The sequence below is a fragment of the Salvelinus alpinus genome, chromosome 6 (genome assembly GCF_045679555.1).
Source record: "Salvelinus alpinus chromosome 6, SLU_Salpinus.1, whole genome shotgun sequence".
Classification (NCBI taxonomy): domain Eukaryota; kingdom Metazoa; phylum Chordata; class Actinopteri; order Salmoniformes; family Salmonidae; genus Salvelinus; species Salvelinus alpinus.
Window position 1 is genome coordinate 47,970,076 of NC_092091.1, and position 15,634 is coordinate 47,985,709.

The 15,634-nt window shown below is 43.5% G+C and overlaps 1 protein-coding gene across 1 annotated transcript; it reads right to left on the reverse strand.

Annotated features, from left to right (window-relative positions):
• Positions 1-4,096: 4,096 nt before the first annotated feature.
• On the reverse strand, positions 4,097-13,587 carry LOC139578769 (tripartite motif-containing protein 16-like). The gene is made up of 6 exons (XM_071406768.1): positions 12,981-13,587; positions 12,445-12,540; positions 8,985-9,218; positions 8,639-8,798; positions 8,454-8,513; positions 4,097-5,335 (listed from the first exon to the last, which is right to left on the reverse strand). Exons 1-6 carry the CDS (start codon positions 13,560-13,562, stop codon positions 4,827-4,829), a joined length of 1,641 nt encoding a protein of 546 aa, XP_071262869.1. The 5' UTR covers positions 13,563-13,587; the 3' UTR covers positions 4,097-4,826.
• Between the last annotated feature and the right edge of the window lie 2,047 nt (positions 13,588-15,634).

Below are 15,634 nucleotides of genomic sequence, written 5' to 3' on the forward strand. Positions count from 1 at the left end.
TGGGTCACTGGCCTACACAATACCCCCATAATGTCAAAGTGGAATTATGTTTGTTTTTTCCACACAAAAATGAAAAGCTGAAATATTTTGAGTCAATGCATAAAGTTCAGGATTAAAAATGTGCTTAATAATCACTAAAATCCAGACCAGAATGGATGGTCATGTAAAAGTAGGGAGCGAAATGTTTGGTGGGTCACTTAGTCAGTTGAGGGCACCTGTACCAGACTGGGAGAGACAGACCAGAGCAGGAGAGGACACCTGTACCAGACTGGGAGAGACAGACCAGAGCAAGAGAAGATACCTGTACCAGACTGGGAGAGACAGACCAGAGCAGGAGAAGACACCTGTACCAGACTGGGAGAGACAGACCAGAGCAGGAGAAGACACCTGTACCAGACTGGGAGAGACAGACCAGAGCAGGAGAAGACACCTGTACCAGACTGGGAGAGACAGACCAGAGCAAGAGAAGATACGTGTACCAGACTGGGAGAGACAGACCAGAGCAGGAGAAGACACCTGTACCAGACTGGGAGAGACAGACCAGAGCAGGAGAAGACACCTGTACCAGACTGGGAAAGACAGACCAGAGCAGGAGAAGACACCTGTACCAGACTGGGAGAGACAGACCAGAGCAGGAGAGGACACCTGTACCAGACTGGGAGAGACAGACCAGAGCAGGAGAGCACACCTGTACCAGACTGGGAGAGACAGACCAGAGCAGGAGAAGACACCTGTACCAGACTGGGAGAGACAGACCAGAGCAGGAGAAGACACCTGTACCAGACTGGGAGAGACAGACCAGAGCAGGAGAGGACACCTGTACCAGACTGGGAGAGACAGACCAGAGCAGGAGAGGACACCTGTACCAGACTGGGAGAGACAGACCAGAGCAGGAGAGGACACCTGTACCAGACTGGGAGAGACAGACCAGAGCAGGAGAAGACCCCTGTACCAGACTGGGTGAGACAGACCAGAGCAGCGGGGAGCAGTGCAGCAGGTAACAGGGTATGTGAGAGTGTCCAGAGATGAGTCTTTCCTTGGAGCAGGAACACATAGAGCAGAACTAGGACAGCATCATTCTTTCTGCCCTACAGAAACTACAGTACCAGTCAAAAGTTGGGACACACCTGACATAGACAATTAGTTAGTCCCTCCCTGTTTCATTTGATTTTCTTCTGTTTGGTGCCTAGTGAATATGACTCAGGTCTCTGTGGAAACATCAATGTAAATTCACCTTTGATTTTTACTCCTCACTTTCCCTTACAGGTCCATAGGGTTTTACTGCCCCCTGCTGGAGACTAGAGCACACTGCAGTCCCTGACTTTCTTTGTGCAGCTGGAGGATGAGGCCCTCATCACCTGTTGTGATCTGTCTAACAAATATCCCCGGTGAAGGCAGGGTCCTATCTCATCCAACACTTCAATGACTCTTATGGAAGTGAGCATTATTTATCATTATTTATTTTGTCTTATGAAATTATGTTGAAAAAGAATGTCAGTAATGAGGGAATAAATAAGTCAGGTACAACCATTACCTCTCTCCTCTTTCACATCATTCTATCATCACTCCATGGCGGAGTACAACCATTACCTCTCTCCTCTTTCACATCCCTCTATCATCACTCCATGGGGGAGAACAACCATTACCTCTCCTCTTTCACATCCCTCTATCATCACTCCATGGCGGAGTACAATCATTACCTCTCTCCTCTTTCACATCCCTCTATCATCACTCCATGGTGGAGTACAACCATTACCTCTCTCCTCTTTCACATCCCTCTATCATCACTCCAGGTGGGAGTACAACCATTACCTCTCTCCTCTTTCACATCCCTCTATCATCACTCCATGGGGAGTACAACCATTACCTCTCTCCTCTTTCACATCCCTCTATCATCACTCCATGGGGAGTACAACCATTACCTCTCTCCTCTTTCACATCCCTCTATCATCACTCCATGGGGGAGTACAACCATTACCTCTTTCCTCTTTCACATCCCTCTATCATCACTCCATGGGGGAGTACAACCATTACCTCTCTCCTCTTTCACATCCCTCTATCATCACTCCATGGGGGAGTACAACCATTACCTCTCTCCTCTTTCACATCCCTCTATCATCACTCCATGGGGGAGTCCAACCATTACCTCTCTCCTCTTTCACATCCCTCTATCATCACTCCATGGGGGAGTACAACCATTACCTCTCTCCTCTTTCACATCCCTCTATCATCACTCCATGGGGAGTACAACCATTACCTCTCTCCTCTTTCACATCCCTCTATCATCACTCCATGGGGAGTACAACCATTACCTCTCTCCTCTTTCACATCCCTCTATCATCACTCCACGGGGGAGTACAACCATTACCTCTCTCCTCTTTCACATCCCTCTATCATCACTCCACGAGGGAGTATAACCATTACCTCTCTCCTCTTTCACATCCCTCTATCATCACTCCACGGGGGAGTACAACCATTACCTCTCCTCTTTCACATCCCTCTATCATCACTCCATGGCGGAGTACAACCATTACCTCTCTCCTCTTTCACATCCCTCTATCATCACTCCATGGGGGAGAACAACCATTACCTTTCTCCTCTTTCACATCCCTCTATCATCACTCCATGGCGGAGTACAACCATTACCTCTCTCCTCTTTCACATCCCTCTATCATCACTCCATGGCGGAGTACAACCATTACCTCTCTCCTCTTTCACATCCCTCTATCATCACTCCAGGGGGGAGTACAACCATTACCTCTCTCCTCTTTCACATCCCTCTATCATCACTCCATGGGGAGTACAACCATTACCTCTCTCCTCTTTCACATCCCTCTATCATCACTCCATGGGGAGTACAACCATTACCTCTCTCCTCTTTCACATCCCTCTATCATCACTCCACGAGGGAGTATAACCATTACCTCTCTCCTCTTTCACATCCCTCTATCATCACTCCACGGGGGAGTACAACCATTACCTCTCCTCTTTCACATCCCTCTATCATCACTCCACGAGGGAGTACAACCATTACCTCTCTCCTCTTTCACATCCCTCTATCATCACTCCATGGGGGAGAACAACCATTACCTCTCTCCTCTTTCACATCCCTCTATCATCACTCCATGGGGGAGAACAACCATTACCTCTCTCCTCTTTCACATCCCTCTATCATCACTCCTTGGGGACGTCCCAATAATCTCTCCTTCCTCCTGAAGTGGAGCAATCCTTCACTACTCCTCACAAATGTAAAAGCATTGGATTGGTGTTGGCATGGGGTAGAGGGAGTTTACATATACCAGTCATTTCCTTTATAATCCATGAAGGGAAGTGGACAAGTTCACAATTAGAAAGGAGAGATAATTGGGACACACCCCATGTGTCCTGATAACTACAGGAATTAAACCATATTGAGGGTGTCTGCTTTCTATACGGTAGCGAGAGAGAGAGAGCGAGAGAGAGAACGTCAGGTAAAGTTCTGGAGATGAGGGAATATGTGATCAGAACCCCTCCAGTCTGGTTAACCACAGTTAGGTCCAGTATGGACTATCAATACAAGTGACCATTTACAATGTGACCGAGTTCAATGGGTCTGAACAGAACTGGGGGATGTCAGACATGAAGTTGTCTAAACACAACTGGAATATCATTAGTTTGTGATTCATTGTTAATGAATTTTCAATTAGGAACACAGAGGAACAACCTGACAACACACATAACAAAATAACAATTAAAAACAAAGGGGGAGGAAACCACTAAAGTCATTACCATATTGTCATGTTCTAATGACAGGGAGAAACAATCTAACATCCAGAACACTACTTTAGATCTGGTCAAAAGAAGCCAAGTGCACTACGCAGGGAATAGGGAGCTATTTGGAACAGAGACACTAACTCCTGTATGAAAATCTTTCTCTTCATCCATCTGATATATCTGCCCATTTCCCCTCCCATCCTCCCTTTTCATTCTATTCTATCAGCCACACCACTAGCTCACCTCCACACAATCCAAATAGAAGTTAAAGACACACCTTGGAATAAATAACAAAGGAAAACTATTACAAGATGAAGTTTAGTGTTGTATTTTTTATTTCCCATCACCAAAAATCATATTTAATCACTGAACAGTAGCAGGCCTAACTTCATCTGTTCCTGACTCTGGATAGTGGATTAAAAAGACCATCAATCTCCAATGATATTAAAGTACTATTCTGAACATTACTGATATACTGAGTGGCAAGTCAAGATATCTGCTGGTTTTATTGTTTGGTCAATAGCACCACCTTCTGGACAGGTTTAAATGTTGCTTGACTGAGCAGTATGGGAGAAAGAAAGATGCCAAATGTAGGGCCTGTTTCCTGGACATCTACATTGAACATACTTTTTAGTCCAGGACTAGGATTAATCTGTGTCTGGGAAACCAGACCATATAGTTTAGTTACTATCTGTTCCATGTCCAGGAAACCAGTCCATATAGTTTAGTTAGTTAGAAGGTTAGTTAGTGATACTACCTCTTCCATATAGTTTAGTTAGTTAGTGATAGTACCTGTCCCATATAGTTTAGTTAGTTAGTAAGTGATACTACCTGTTCAATGCCACTGAGGAAAACTACATAGAGACAGAGAACCAATTGAGAAAACATATCAATGGTTCTGAATGACAACCAATATACATCAACACCATACATCATGATTCATGGACATGTACAAAATAAGTACATTACATTTTAAGTTACTTATACAGTCAGACAAATAATTGTACAGAACAACAGACCATTATATCTGGGGACCATCACCACCAGCATGACTAGTATCTCTGTGGACCCTACTACAGTTTAACCAGCTCAGCAGTACCACAGATATTAAACCCAGGATAAAGGGTCTGAGTGAATGTGGTCTGGACTCTGTGGAGGAGGGTCATTGTGTCAGAGACACTGTAGAAGGACATAGTTCCTGCCTTGTGATCCAGGTACACTCCTACTCTGGAGGACTGAGGGCCTGATACTTTAGTCACAACATTATTGTGTCTGAACCAATAACCATCACTAGAGCACAGTAAACTCCAGGACTTGTTATTGTATCCAAATATATTACCTGTCTCTGTTCTGCTGATGTCTTTATATGAGACTGCAGTAACAACATTACCACTCCACTCCACCTCCCAGTAACAGTGTACAGACAGACCCTCTCTACACAGAACCTGACACTGGTTGGTGAATCTGTCTGGATGATCAGGATATGAGTGGACTTTGCCTGTACGTGTCACCGTTCTGTTCCCTTCAGACAGAGAGAGGAGTGTGTGTGCTGTTTTTGGGTCCAGTGTGAGCTGACAGGAATCTGGGAGAAGAGCAGAGCAGAGACCAATGACGGGAGTTAGAACAACAAGTTAAGTCAGATACTGTATCTACCCAGTCTTTGATTAGAGCACAGCAGAGATCAAATCAGAGAAATATGAGGAGTCAGATAGATACCCAGTCTTTGATTAGATCTACTATTGATATATATTTCTAGAGGGATTGTTAGTAGTGTCAGTAAAAAGAGACTGTTCGTTACTTCACAATAAAGATACCCAGACAGACTAAACAACTTCTTTGCTCGCTTTGAGGACAATACCATGCCACTGACACGGCCCGCTACAAAAACCTGCGGACTCTCCTTCACTGCAGCCGACGTGAGTAAAACATTTAAATGTGTTAACCCTCACAAGGCTGCAGGCCCAGACGGCATCCCCAGCCACGTCCTCAGAGCATGCGCAGACCAGCTGGCGGGTGTGTTTATGGACATATTCAATCAATCCTTATCCCAGTCTGCTGTTCCCACATGCTTCAAGAGGGCCACCATTGTTCCTGTTCTCAAGAAAGCTAAGGTAACTGAGCTAAACGACTTCCGCCCCGTAGCACTCACTTCCGTCATCATGAAGTGCTTTCAGAGACTTGTCAAGGACCATATCACCTCCACCCTACCTGACACCCTAGAGACCCACTCCAATTTGCTTACCGCCCCAATAGGTCCACAGACGACGCAATCGCAACCACACTGCACACTGCCCTATCCCATCTGGACAAGAGGAATACCTATGTGAGAATGCTGTTCATCGACTACAGCTCAGCATTTAACTTCTCTAGGATAGGGGGCAGCATTTTCACTTTTGGATAAATAGCGTGCCCAATTTCAACTTCCTTCTACTCATCCCCAGAATATAAAATATGCATATTATTAGTAGATTTGGATAGAAAACACTCTGAAGTTTCTAAAACTGTTTGAATCATGTCTGTGAGTATAACAGAACTTATGTAGCAGGCAAAACCCTGAGGACAAACCATTCAGATTTTTCTTTTTTGAGGTCACTGTCTGTTCAATGAGATTTCATTGGGATACTAGATTTCTAAGTGACTTGTTTGCTGTTCCTACCGCATCCACTGGATGTCACCAGTCTTTGGAAATTGGTTGAGGTTATTTCTTTGTGTAATGAAGAAGTACGGCCATATTGAATGAGTGTCACTTGAAGTGTACTTTTTGAGAGAGGCGCATGACTCGAAAAGTAGCGTCAGTTTGTTATCTTCCTGTATTGAACACAGATAGTCCCATCTTCAATTTGATCAATTATTAACGTTTAAAAATACCTACAGTTGTATTACAAAAGTAGTTTGAAATGTTTTGGCAAAGTTTACACGTAACTATTGAGATATTTTGTAGTGACGTTGCGCAAATTGGAAGCTGTTTTTTTCTGGATCAAACGCGCCAAATAAATTGACATTTTGGATATATATGGACAGAATTAATTGAACAAAAGGACCATTTGTGATGTTTATGGGACATATTGGAGTGCCAACAAAAAGAAGCTCGTCAAAGGTAAGGCATGATTTATATTTTATTTCTGCGTTTTGTGTTGTGCCTGCAGGGTTGAAATATGCTACACTCTTTGTTTACTGTTGTGCTATCATCAGATAATAGCATCTTATGCTTTCACCGAAAAGCCTTTTTGAAATCAGACATGTTGGCTGGATTCACAACGAGTGTAGCTTTAATTTGGTATCTTACATGTGTGATTTAATGAAAGTTAGATTTTTATAGTAATATATTTGAATTTGGCGCGCTACATTTTTCTGGATTTTGGCCAAGTGGGATGCTACCGTCCCACCTATCCTAGAGAAGTTAACACCATAGTACCCTCCAAACTCGTCATCAAGCTCGAGACCCTGGGTCTCGCCCTGTGCAACTGGGTACTGGACTTCCTGACGGGCCGCCCCCAGGTGGTGAGGGTAGGTAACAACATCTACACCACGCTGATCCTCAACACTGGGGCCCCACAAGGGTGCGTTCTGAGCCCTCTCCTGTACTCCCTGTTCACCCACGACTGCGTGGCCATGCACGCCTCCAACTCAATCATCAAGTTTGCAGACGACACTAGGCTTGATTACCAACAACGACGAGACGGCCTACAGGGAGGAGGTGAGGGCCCTCGGAGTGTGTTGTCAACAAAACAAAGGAGATGATTGAGGACTTCAGGAAACAGCAGAGGGAGCACCCCCCTATCCACATCGACGGGACAGTAGTGGAGAGAGTAGTAAGTTTTAAGTTCCTCGGCATACACATCACGGACAAACTGAATTGGTTCACCCACACAGACAGCGTGGTGAAGAAGGCGCAGCAGCGCCTCTTCAACCTCAGGAGGCTGAAGAAATTTGGCTTGTCACCAAAAGCACTCACAAATTTTTACAGATGCACAATCAAGAGCATCCTGTCGGGCTGTATCACCGCCTGGTACGGCAACTGCTCCGCCCACAACCGTAAGGCTCTCCAGAGGGTAGTGAGGTCTGCACAACGCATCACCAGGGGCAAACTACCTGCCCTCCAGGACACTTACACCACCCGATATCACAGGAAGGCCATAAAGATCATCAAGGACAACAACCACCTGAGCCACTGCCTGTTCACCCCGCTATCATCCAGAAGGCAAGGTCAGTACAGGTGCATCAAAGCAGGGACTGAGAGACTGAAAAACAGCTTCTATCTCAAGGCCATTAGACTGTTAAACAGCCACCACTAACATTGAGTGGCTGCTGCCAACATACTGACTCAACTCCAGCCACTTTAATAATTTAAAAATGTATGTAAAAAATGTATCACTAGCCACTTTAAACAATGCCACTTAATATAATGTTTACATACCCTACATTACTCATCTCAAATGTATATACTGTACTCGATACCATCTACTGCATCTTGTCTATGCCGTTCTGTACCATCACTCATTCATATATCTTTATGTACATATTCTTCATCCTTTTACACTTGTGTTTATAAGGTAGTTTTTGTGAAATTGTTAGGTTAGATTACTCGCTGGTTATTACTGCATTGTCGGAACTAGAAGCACAAGAATTTCACTACACTCGCATTAACATCTGCTAACCATGTGTATGTGACAAATAAAACTTGATTTGATTTGACTCACATTGTAACAACTGTTCTCTGATCTTGTGCTCTGGAGGCAGTACAACATCCACTATATTCACTACAGACACACAAACACATTGACAGAGAGAGGGAATGTTATCATCATACCATATTCCACATGTATATGACTAGTAGGGCACTTTCAATGGTCTAAAGTTGATGTTCTTATTATTTTCAACACACCTGTAGTGGAGATCTTAGTACATTCTCCTTTAAGGAAGTCTTCCAGTTTCTCTCTCAGTTCAGACACAGTCTTACTCACATCTCCAAAGTACTGAAGAGGAAGGACAACGATGCTGGGTAAGTCTGAAGATACACTGATACTGGAGAGAGACTGATAAGTCTGGAGAGAGCGAGGGACAGAGAGAGAGAGTGACAGAGACAGAGAGAGAGGGAGAGACAGACAGAGAGAGAGAGAGATGGACAGAAAGGGACAGGGAGAGAGGGAGAGGGGGCAACATAATGATTGAGATGAATAGTTTCACATTAGGTTAATTTCATATCACATGTAACAAGGCAGTTTAGTTACCTGGAGGAAATGGATGTGATCCTCTGTGTGTGAGAGCTGCTCCAGCTCAGTCCTTCTCTTCCTCAGCTCAGCTATCTCCTGCTTCAGTTGCTCCAGGAGTCCTTCAGCTTGACTCACTTGAGCCTTCTCTTGGGCTCTGATCAGCTCCTTCACCTCAGAGCGCCTTCTCTCAATGGAGCGGATCAGCTCAGTAAAGGTTTTATCACTGTCCTCCACTGCTGCTTGGGCAGAGTGCTGTTGAGAGAGAGAGATGGAGAGAGGGAGTGCGAGAGAGAGTGAGATATCGCGAGAGAGTCACTTGCCATCCGTATTACACTAACACCCCCCCCGCCCTCCTACAAACACATTGCATGCCACCACAACCTCCACACAATCACATTATACAGTACCCAACACCACAGCACAATACACCATCCAGCACTACATTCCAACCGTACATCCAACCCCTCCTCTCCAGCCGTACAGACAGCCCCCCCTGAGCCCCCATACCTCCTGAAACATCTCCACACTGTTGATAATTTTGTAAAACTCAAACTCAACCCTAAGGCGTCAACGGTAATGGCATTACCCTGGCAACACAGAAAAAACATGATGAACAGTCTGTCATTGCAGAAAACGGACACCCCTCCCCAACTCCCAGGTCAACCCGAGCCAACCAGCTATTGGTGTCCAGGGCTCCATGTAATACCCTCCACTGGACGACCCCTGACCTTTCCAGCACTAGGAGCTTATAGAGCACCCTCCACCTATACCCTGCCATGCTCTCAGACCCCACAACCCCCTGCCACTGATGCCCCTTCACTCCCGCTAAGCCCACCTCCGTACGGTACAGTAGCCTCTGTGCTGCTTTGAGTCAGAACGCTGCCACCCTGTTCTCCAGGTCCACCAAACCCAGTGATCAGTGGGTTGTGGACGATGGTCTCCTCCCATACCCACGGCCCAGGCACCACACCCCCATCTCGTGTGGGTCTCAGCAGCTGCCAGGCCCTCAGTACTGCAGCATAGAAATCAGAGACCCCTGCTGTATTAAGTCTCTCTGGCCGCATGATGAAGAGCTGCTGATCCAGCCACAAAATTCAATCTTCCCTAAATGGCACCAAAAAATTTCTACCTTTTTATGTTACCACTACAATCTGTTCTTAGAACCAACTGGAAAAAATATGGCACCTTATTGGTGCCATTGTTTCCCCTTTAGGAAACAATGAGACGACAGAGTTCTAGGAGTCATTTCTTTGTATTGAATATTTTTTGTTTTAGGTTTTAATTACCAGCAATTGGTCACAGCATTGTACACTGCCCAAACTAACATCATTCGAAATAATAGGTTATCCTGATTAAAATGGTGTAGAACTTCAAACCATTAAAATAAATACATCTATTAGAGATAATTGGAGAAATAGACAGACATGTCCCTATTTCCCCAAAACAAAGGCAGTCTGAAAGTTATAACAGCAGTCTTTTATTTAACCAGCTTACCATTTATCTACTACCATTTACCTTTTAGTGTTTAACACCAGTCTTTTTAAATTACACTTCATTACTACAACGATTATCAATAAGCCTGAACATTAAATCAGTCACCTCTGGTAAAAAAAAAACATATTTTCCTAATACACTCATTGTCAAAAACATCAACCAGCAGCAAGCGCTCTGCCTTCTCCCACAAGAGAGGGGCATGTTGAGGTTAATTTACTAACCGTGAGGGTTGCATGATGCATGATTTTCTATTCCGAGGCTGTTTACTCCCAATATGACATATTAACACGATGTTATAATGCATGTTTACTAAGGTTGAGGTTAGCACATCTGACTAGTGATTATTTGACCGCGGTTCAATACCTGCTATAGTTAATATTGTTTTGCTCTCCCAAAAGTAACACAGAATTAATACGAGACATATAGCTAACTGTAAAGTAATGAGTGACCATTTTAGAAAATCATGGGATATATAGTCTTTGGTTGCATGCTATTTTATGTCAATCATATTGCTGCTTGTAGCCTATAACTGATGCTTCATGGTCTTATGCTGCCATCTATTGGAAATATTTACCAATTAAAAGTTATTAATTCACGTATAGACATTGGTGAGGCAGCTGAGAAATAAAGTGCATTTCTCTTATTCATTCCAGAGATCAGTCTCAAACCTGCCCCACCTATCCCACACCAATTGCTGGACTTCACATAGAGGTTACTAGGTCACCCAGTTCAAACCACATTTAAAAAATAAACAAATGTATCTTGTTTATCAAGTGTTCTGCCTTGCAATAACAAATATAATAAAATAACTAATAACAAAACTACAAAATGCTTAGATGTGTATTGATTAACAAAATAATCTAAACACTATTTAGTACTATAATGGAATTTCCTAACATAATATTATTACTAAAATAGTTTCTAAACGTGTTCTTCTAATAATAATAATAATAATATTATAACGTTTCTTCTTCTTTGGAGTTTAACTGCGGTTGGCATCCAATATGTTGCATTACTGCTCCCAGCTGGACAAAAATATAAATACATTTTACTTTGTCATTCAAAATGGGAAAAGGGGAAAGGAATATTTAATAAAAATATATATATAATACTGAAAAACAGCCTTCCAACTAACCCTACACTCATTAAAAACCCATTACCCCATTCCACTACTTTGACCCTATCTGCTCCTGCACCATGCCAACGACCTGGGAGGACGGGACACCACCACTCAACACACCCTGTAACTCTTCTGAAATCAAATCTTGTATGAACAAATACTTTTCTGCAGCTGCCATCACAACATCTATTTTCTGTGATTTACGTTCCATTTCTGTGGTACAGTTGATAACCATTGCTATGAACGCTAAGAAGCCAACCTTACTGAAGCATATATCACTCGTTGGCCTAGCCCTCTGTGCTGGCACAGATCTACTACTCACAGGGATCCTCTCAGGATCCCTCACCCTTGACCCATCCTCCTCTACTTCTTCACTGCCTCAGCATACGACACCTTCTGCACTACTCTGACTCTATCCACCTCAACCTGCCTCTCTCTCACCAGACACTTCTGATCCCCAGCAACATGGACACCCCTACAGTTGACACACAACTTTATCCACTAAAACTACACAATCCTCTATCCCGTGACCTCCTGCACACTTCCCACATCTTGGAATCTCCCTCCTACAAACTGCTGCAACTTCACCATAAACGTTGCACCTGAAACAGCCACTATGCGACTTCAAAATCCGTGTCGGCCCAATAGGGAATGTCCTCTTGGTGTAATGGTCAAGATGTTAGTTTCTTCTGCAGTAGACCTGGGTTCATATCCCGTCAGTTACATTAAGCAGTCTATTCTCTGAAAGGGGTCCAGACAGCCTGTTCCCAGCAGTGGGGTCAGTGGGATTGGAGAGGGGCCCCTCTCTCTCTCTCTGGAGGAGAGAAGTGAAATGGTGTCTCCCCTCTGGTCAACAATACTCACCTTGAGAGACTCCACAGCCTGTTGGAGCTCCTTCAGCTCCTTCTCTCTCTCCTGGAATCTCTGCTGGACCTTCTGCTGACTCATCCCCAGCTGCCTCTGTGGAGAATCACTCTTCAATGAGCTATCAAGCTTTATTTGTCCAGTAGATCAATAGTATAGTAATGTGACATAGGGCCCATAGAGAGGAATTTCTAAAATATTGAAAGTCCATTTTCAATATTATATTTTTATGTTGCTATGTGAATGATTATAGTTTTTATGGTATGCCTACATGTATCAAGGAGTTGAGACTGAACTTTCGACTCATTAAAGGGCATGAGTCCAAAGTTCAGAATGATAGTGTTTGACTTTCGAAAATGGTGATACTTTTGGAGAATCTGGGTTAACATATCTATATACTCAAGGTTTGTGTTCATATTTGTTCTGCCGTGGATCGATTTCATTTGAATGATCTCATATTCAAATAGCCTTAGATCCTACTGTATCTTTAATTCTTTGTTTATCAGACAGTCACCAACAAGTTGTTTTGGTCTTACCTGTTTCTCAGTCCTCTCTGCTGCAGCTGACACTGTATCGTGGCCTTTATGTTCATCCATTGTACACAGATAACAGATACACTGCTGATCGGTACAACAGTAAACCTCCAGCAGTTTGTCATGATGAGAGCAGATCTTCTCCTGTAGTTGTGAGGTGGCTTTGACCAGCTTGTGCTTCTTCAAAGCAGGAGATTCATAGTGAGGTTGCAGGTGAGTCTCACAGTAAGAGGCCAGACACACCAGACAGGACATGAGGGCTTTCTGCTTTCTGGTCCCAGTGCAGACATCACACGCCACATCTCCAGGTCCAGCATAGCACAGAGCAGGAGGGGGAGCAGCCAGGAGTCCTGTCTTCTTCAGTTTCTCCACCACCTCAGCCAGCACAATGTTTATCTTCAGAACAGGCCTTGGGGTAAAGGTCTGTCTGCACTGTGGACAGCTGTAGACCCCTTTCAGAACATCAAGATCCCAGCTTTCTTTAATACAGCCCATACAGTAACTGTGTCCACAGGCAGTAGTCACCGGATCCTTCAGTAGATCCAGACAGATGGAGCAACAGAACAGTTCCTGATTCTCAGCCATTTTGGTGCTCTCTCCTGTAGGTTAAACAATGGCAGTGTGAAAGATTACTTTCTGTTTCATGGAACTCTACACCAGAGGACAGGGAGTGTCTTCCTACTGGACTGTGTTCTCTGTATGTCGCGGGGATGTGGTTTCTTTAAAAAATAAGTATAACAGAGTGTTGGGTAGTAGGCAGAGATGGTTAGTATTTATGTTACATGTATTTGAAATACGTATTTTAATTACTGTCACGACTTCCACCGAAGTCGGTTCCTCTCCTTGTTCGGGCGACTTTCGGAGGTCGGCGTCACCGGTCTATTAGCCATCATCGATCCACTTATCATTTTCCATTTGTTTTCTCTGTAATTAATAATACCTGATTAAGCTAATCATGTAAATGTAATTAACTAGAAAGTCGGGGCACCATGAAAGAATGTTTATAAAGCTGTTATCTTCCGACTAAACTCTTAAAGACCTGGTAATCTTTTACATCAATAGCAGTCAATATTTAATCATCACCTTATTCCGTCTCATCTGAAAGTTGTAAATTCTTGGTTATCTTCACGAACCCTGGCTAACAAGTTGAATCAGCAATACAACATTTGGTTTAATTATTTATTTACTAAATACCTAAATAATCACACAGAATTACATCTACACAGAATGGATCATACATTAATTACAAATTATGTCATAAAGGAAAACGTCCCTAGCGGACGGAACAGATATGACGGCTGGTTACACAAAGAAAGGGGGTTGGGTTTTGAATGAAAGAGCGGGAAGACTGAGGAACAAAAAGATTTTGTGTCTCTATCGGGCCATAGGCAGCTATGCTATCGTAAATACAGTATCTTATGCATTCTAAATAACCGCCCATTTGAAAAGGAAAATGCAATAAATATTTACTCTGAGCTGCACTTCGGTAGATTGGACGTAGATAGAAGGCCGGGTTGTCCAGCATGGACCTCTTGTCCTCTGAAGAATGTCTCTGGTGGTAAACTGAATACGTTGTAGTACCGTTGTGTGTGTTAGACTGGATACGTCGTCCGTCCTTTCCTAGCCCACGTTTACAGCGGTTGCTGCTAACTCAACGGCTAGGAGGTATCACTTCTGGCGTGAATAAGAGTTCAAAGTTCATACAAAGTTGCCATACAATATATAGCTTGTATACAACTATAGCTCGTGCTATATTCTGGCTGGTATAGTCGAAATTCATCCTTTCGGAGTGTCGATCGTCACCTTCACATTGAACACGATGCTAATTTCGTTATTATCTGAGCCCTTTTAAAGTAGGAATGTCGTCCTCACGTCCTTGGAACAGAAAGCTGAATTTTTGTCAACGGGTTTATATAGTGGTATAAGAAGGGAGTGTTTCATAGTTTACAGCCAATGTCTGTTCACTTGGGTGGGGCCTCTGAGTGAGCAGAGTTTCTCTATGACAAACCGTACTCTCTTTTAAGAAGTAGTTTCATATTTAAACATTTAAATTGCACAACAATTCCATGTGAATCTGATAACTAGAATGTGTCGACTTTCCAAGATGCTGTTTATGTCATCCTGTCATTAGTAGTAATGTCTCAGACAATAACTGACCTGAGATCATATTCATTAAGTACCAACGCCTATTTTCAACTGGTTGGATTACCGAAATAGGGTTCCGTTTCCCACCTTTTGAAGTTACCAGACTCTCTATGTTACAAAGGCTTTACAAGAGTCAACTCTATAAAGTAGAGAGAGCGAAAAGGGGAAAGGTATTTATGGGGGTCATAAACCTCCCCCAACAGGCCAACGTCATGACACAGGTCGAGGAAGTTCATCTCTGCTCCAAGCAATTCTGGGACAGTGCTGATCAACATAGTTGACCTGATGCAGAAGTGGACCAGTGATGTTTTCCTCTCAGCAGAGTGACTTGCCCTTCCATTTGACACACCTTTACCTGATAAGATCATACAAGACGTTACAGGGTAATTGCATGTAGTATTTTAATCCAGGGTTGTATTCGTTAGGGCACAGTGTAGTAAAACATTTAGCAACAGAAAACGAAAAACAAACTTCTATTTTCTTACGTTCAACAACAGAAATTTAAAGTTCAG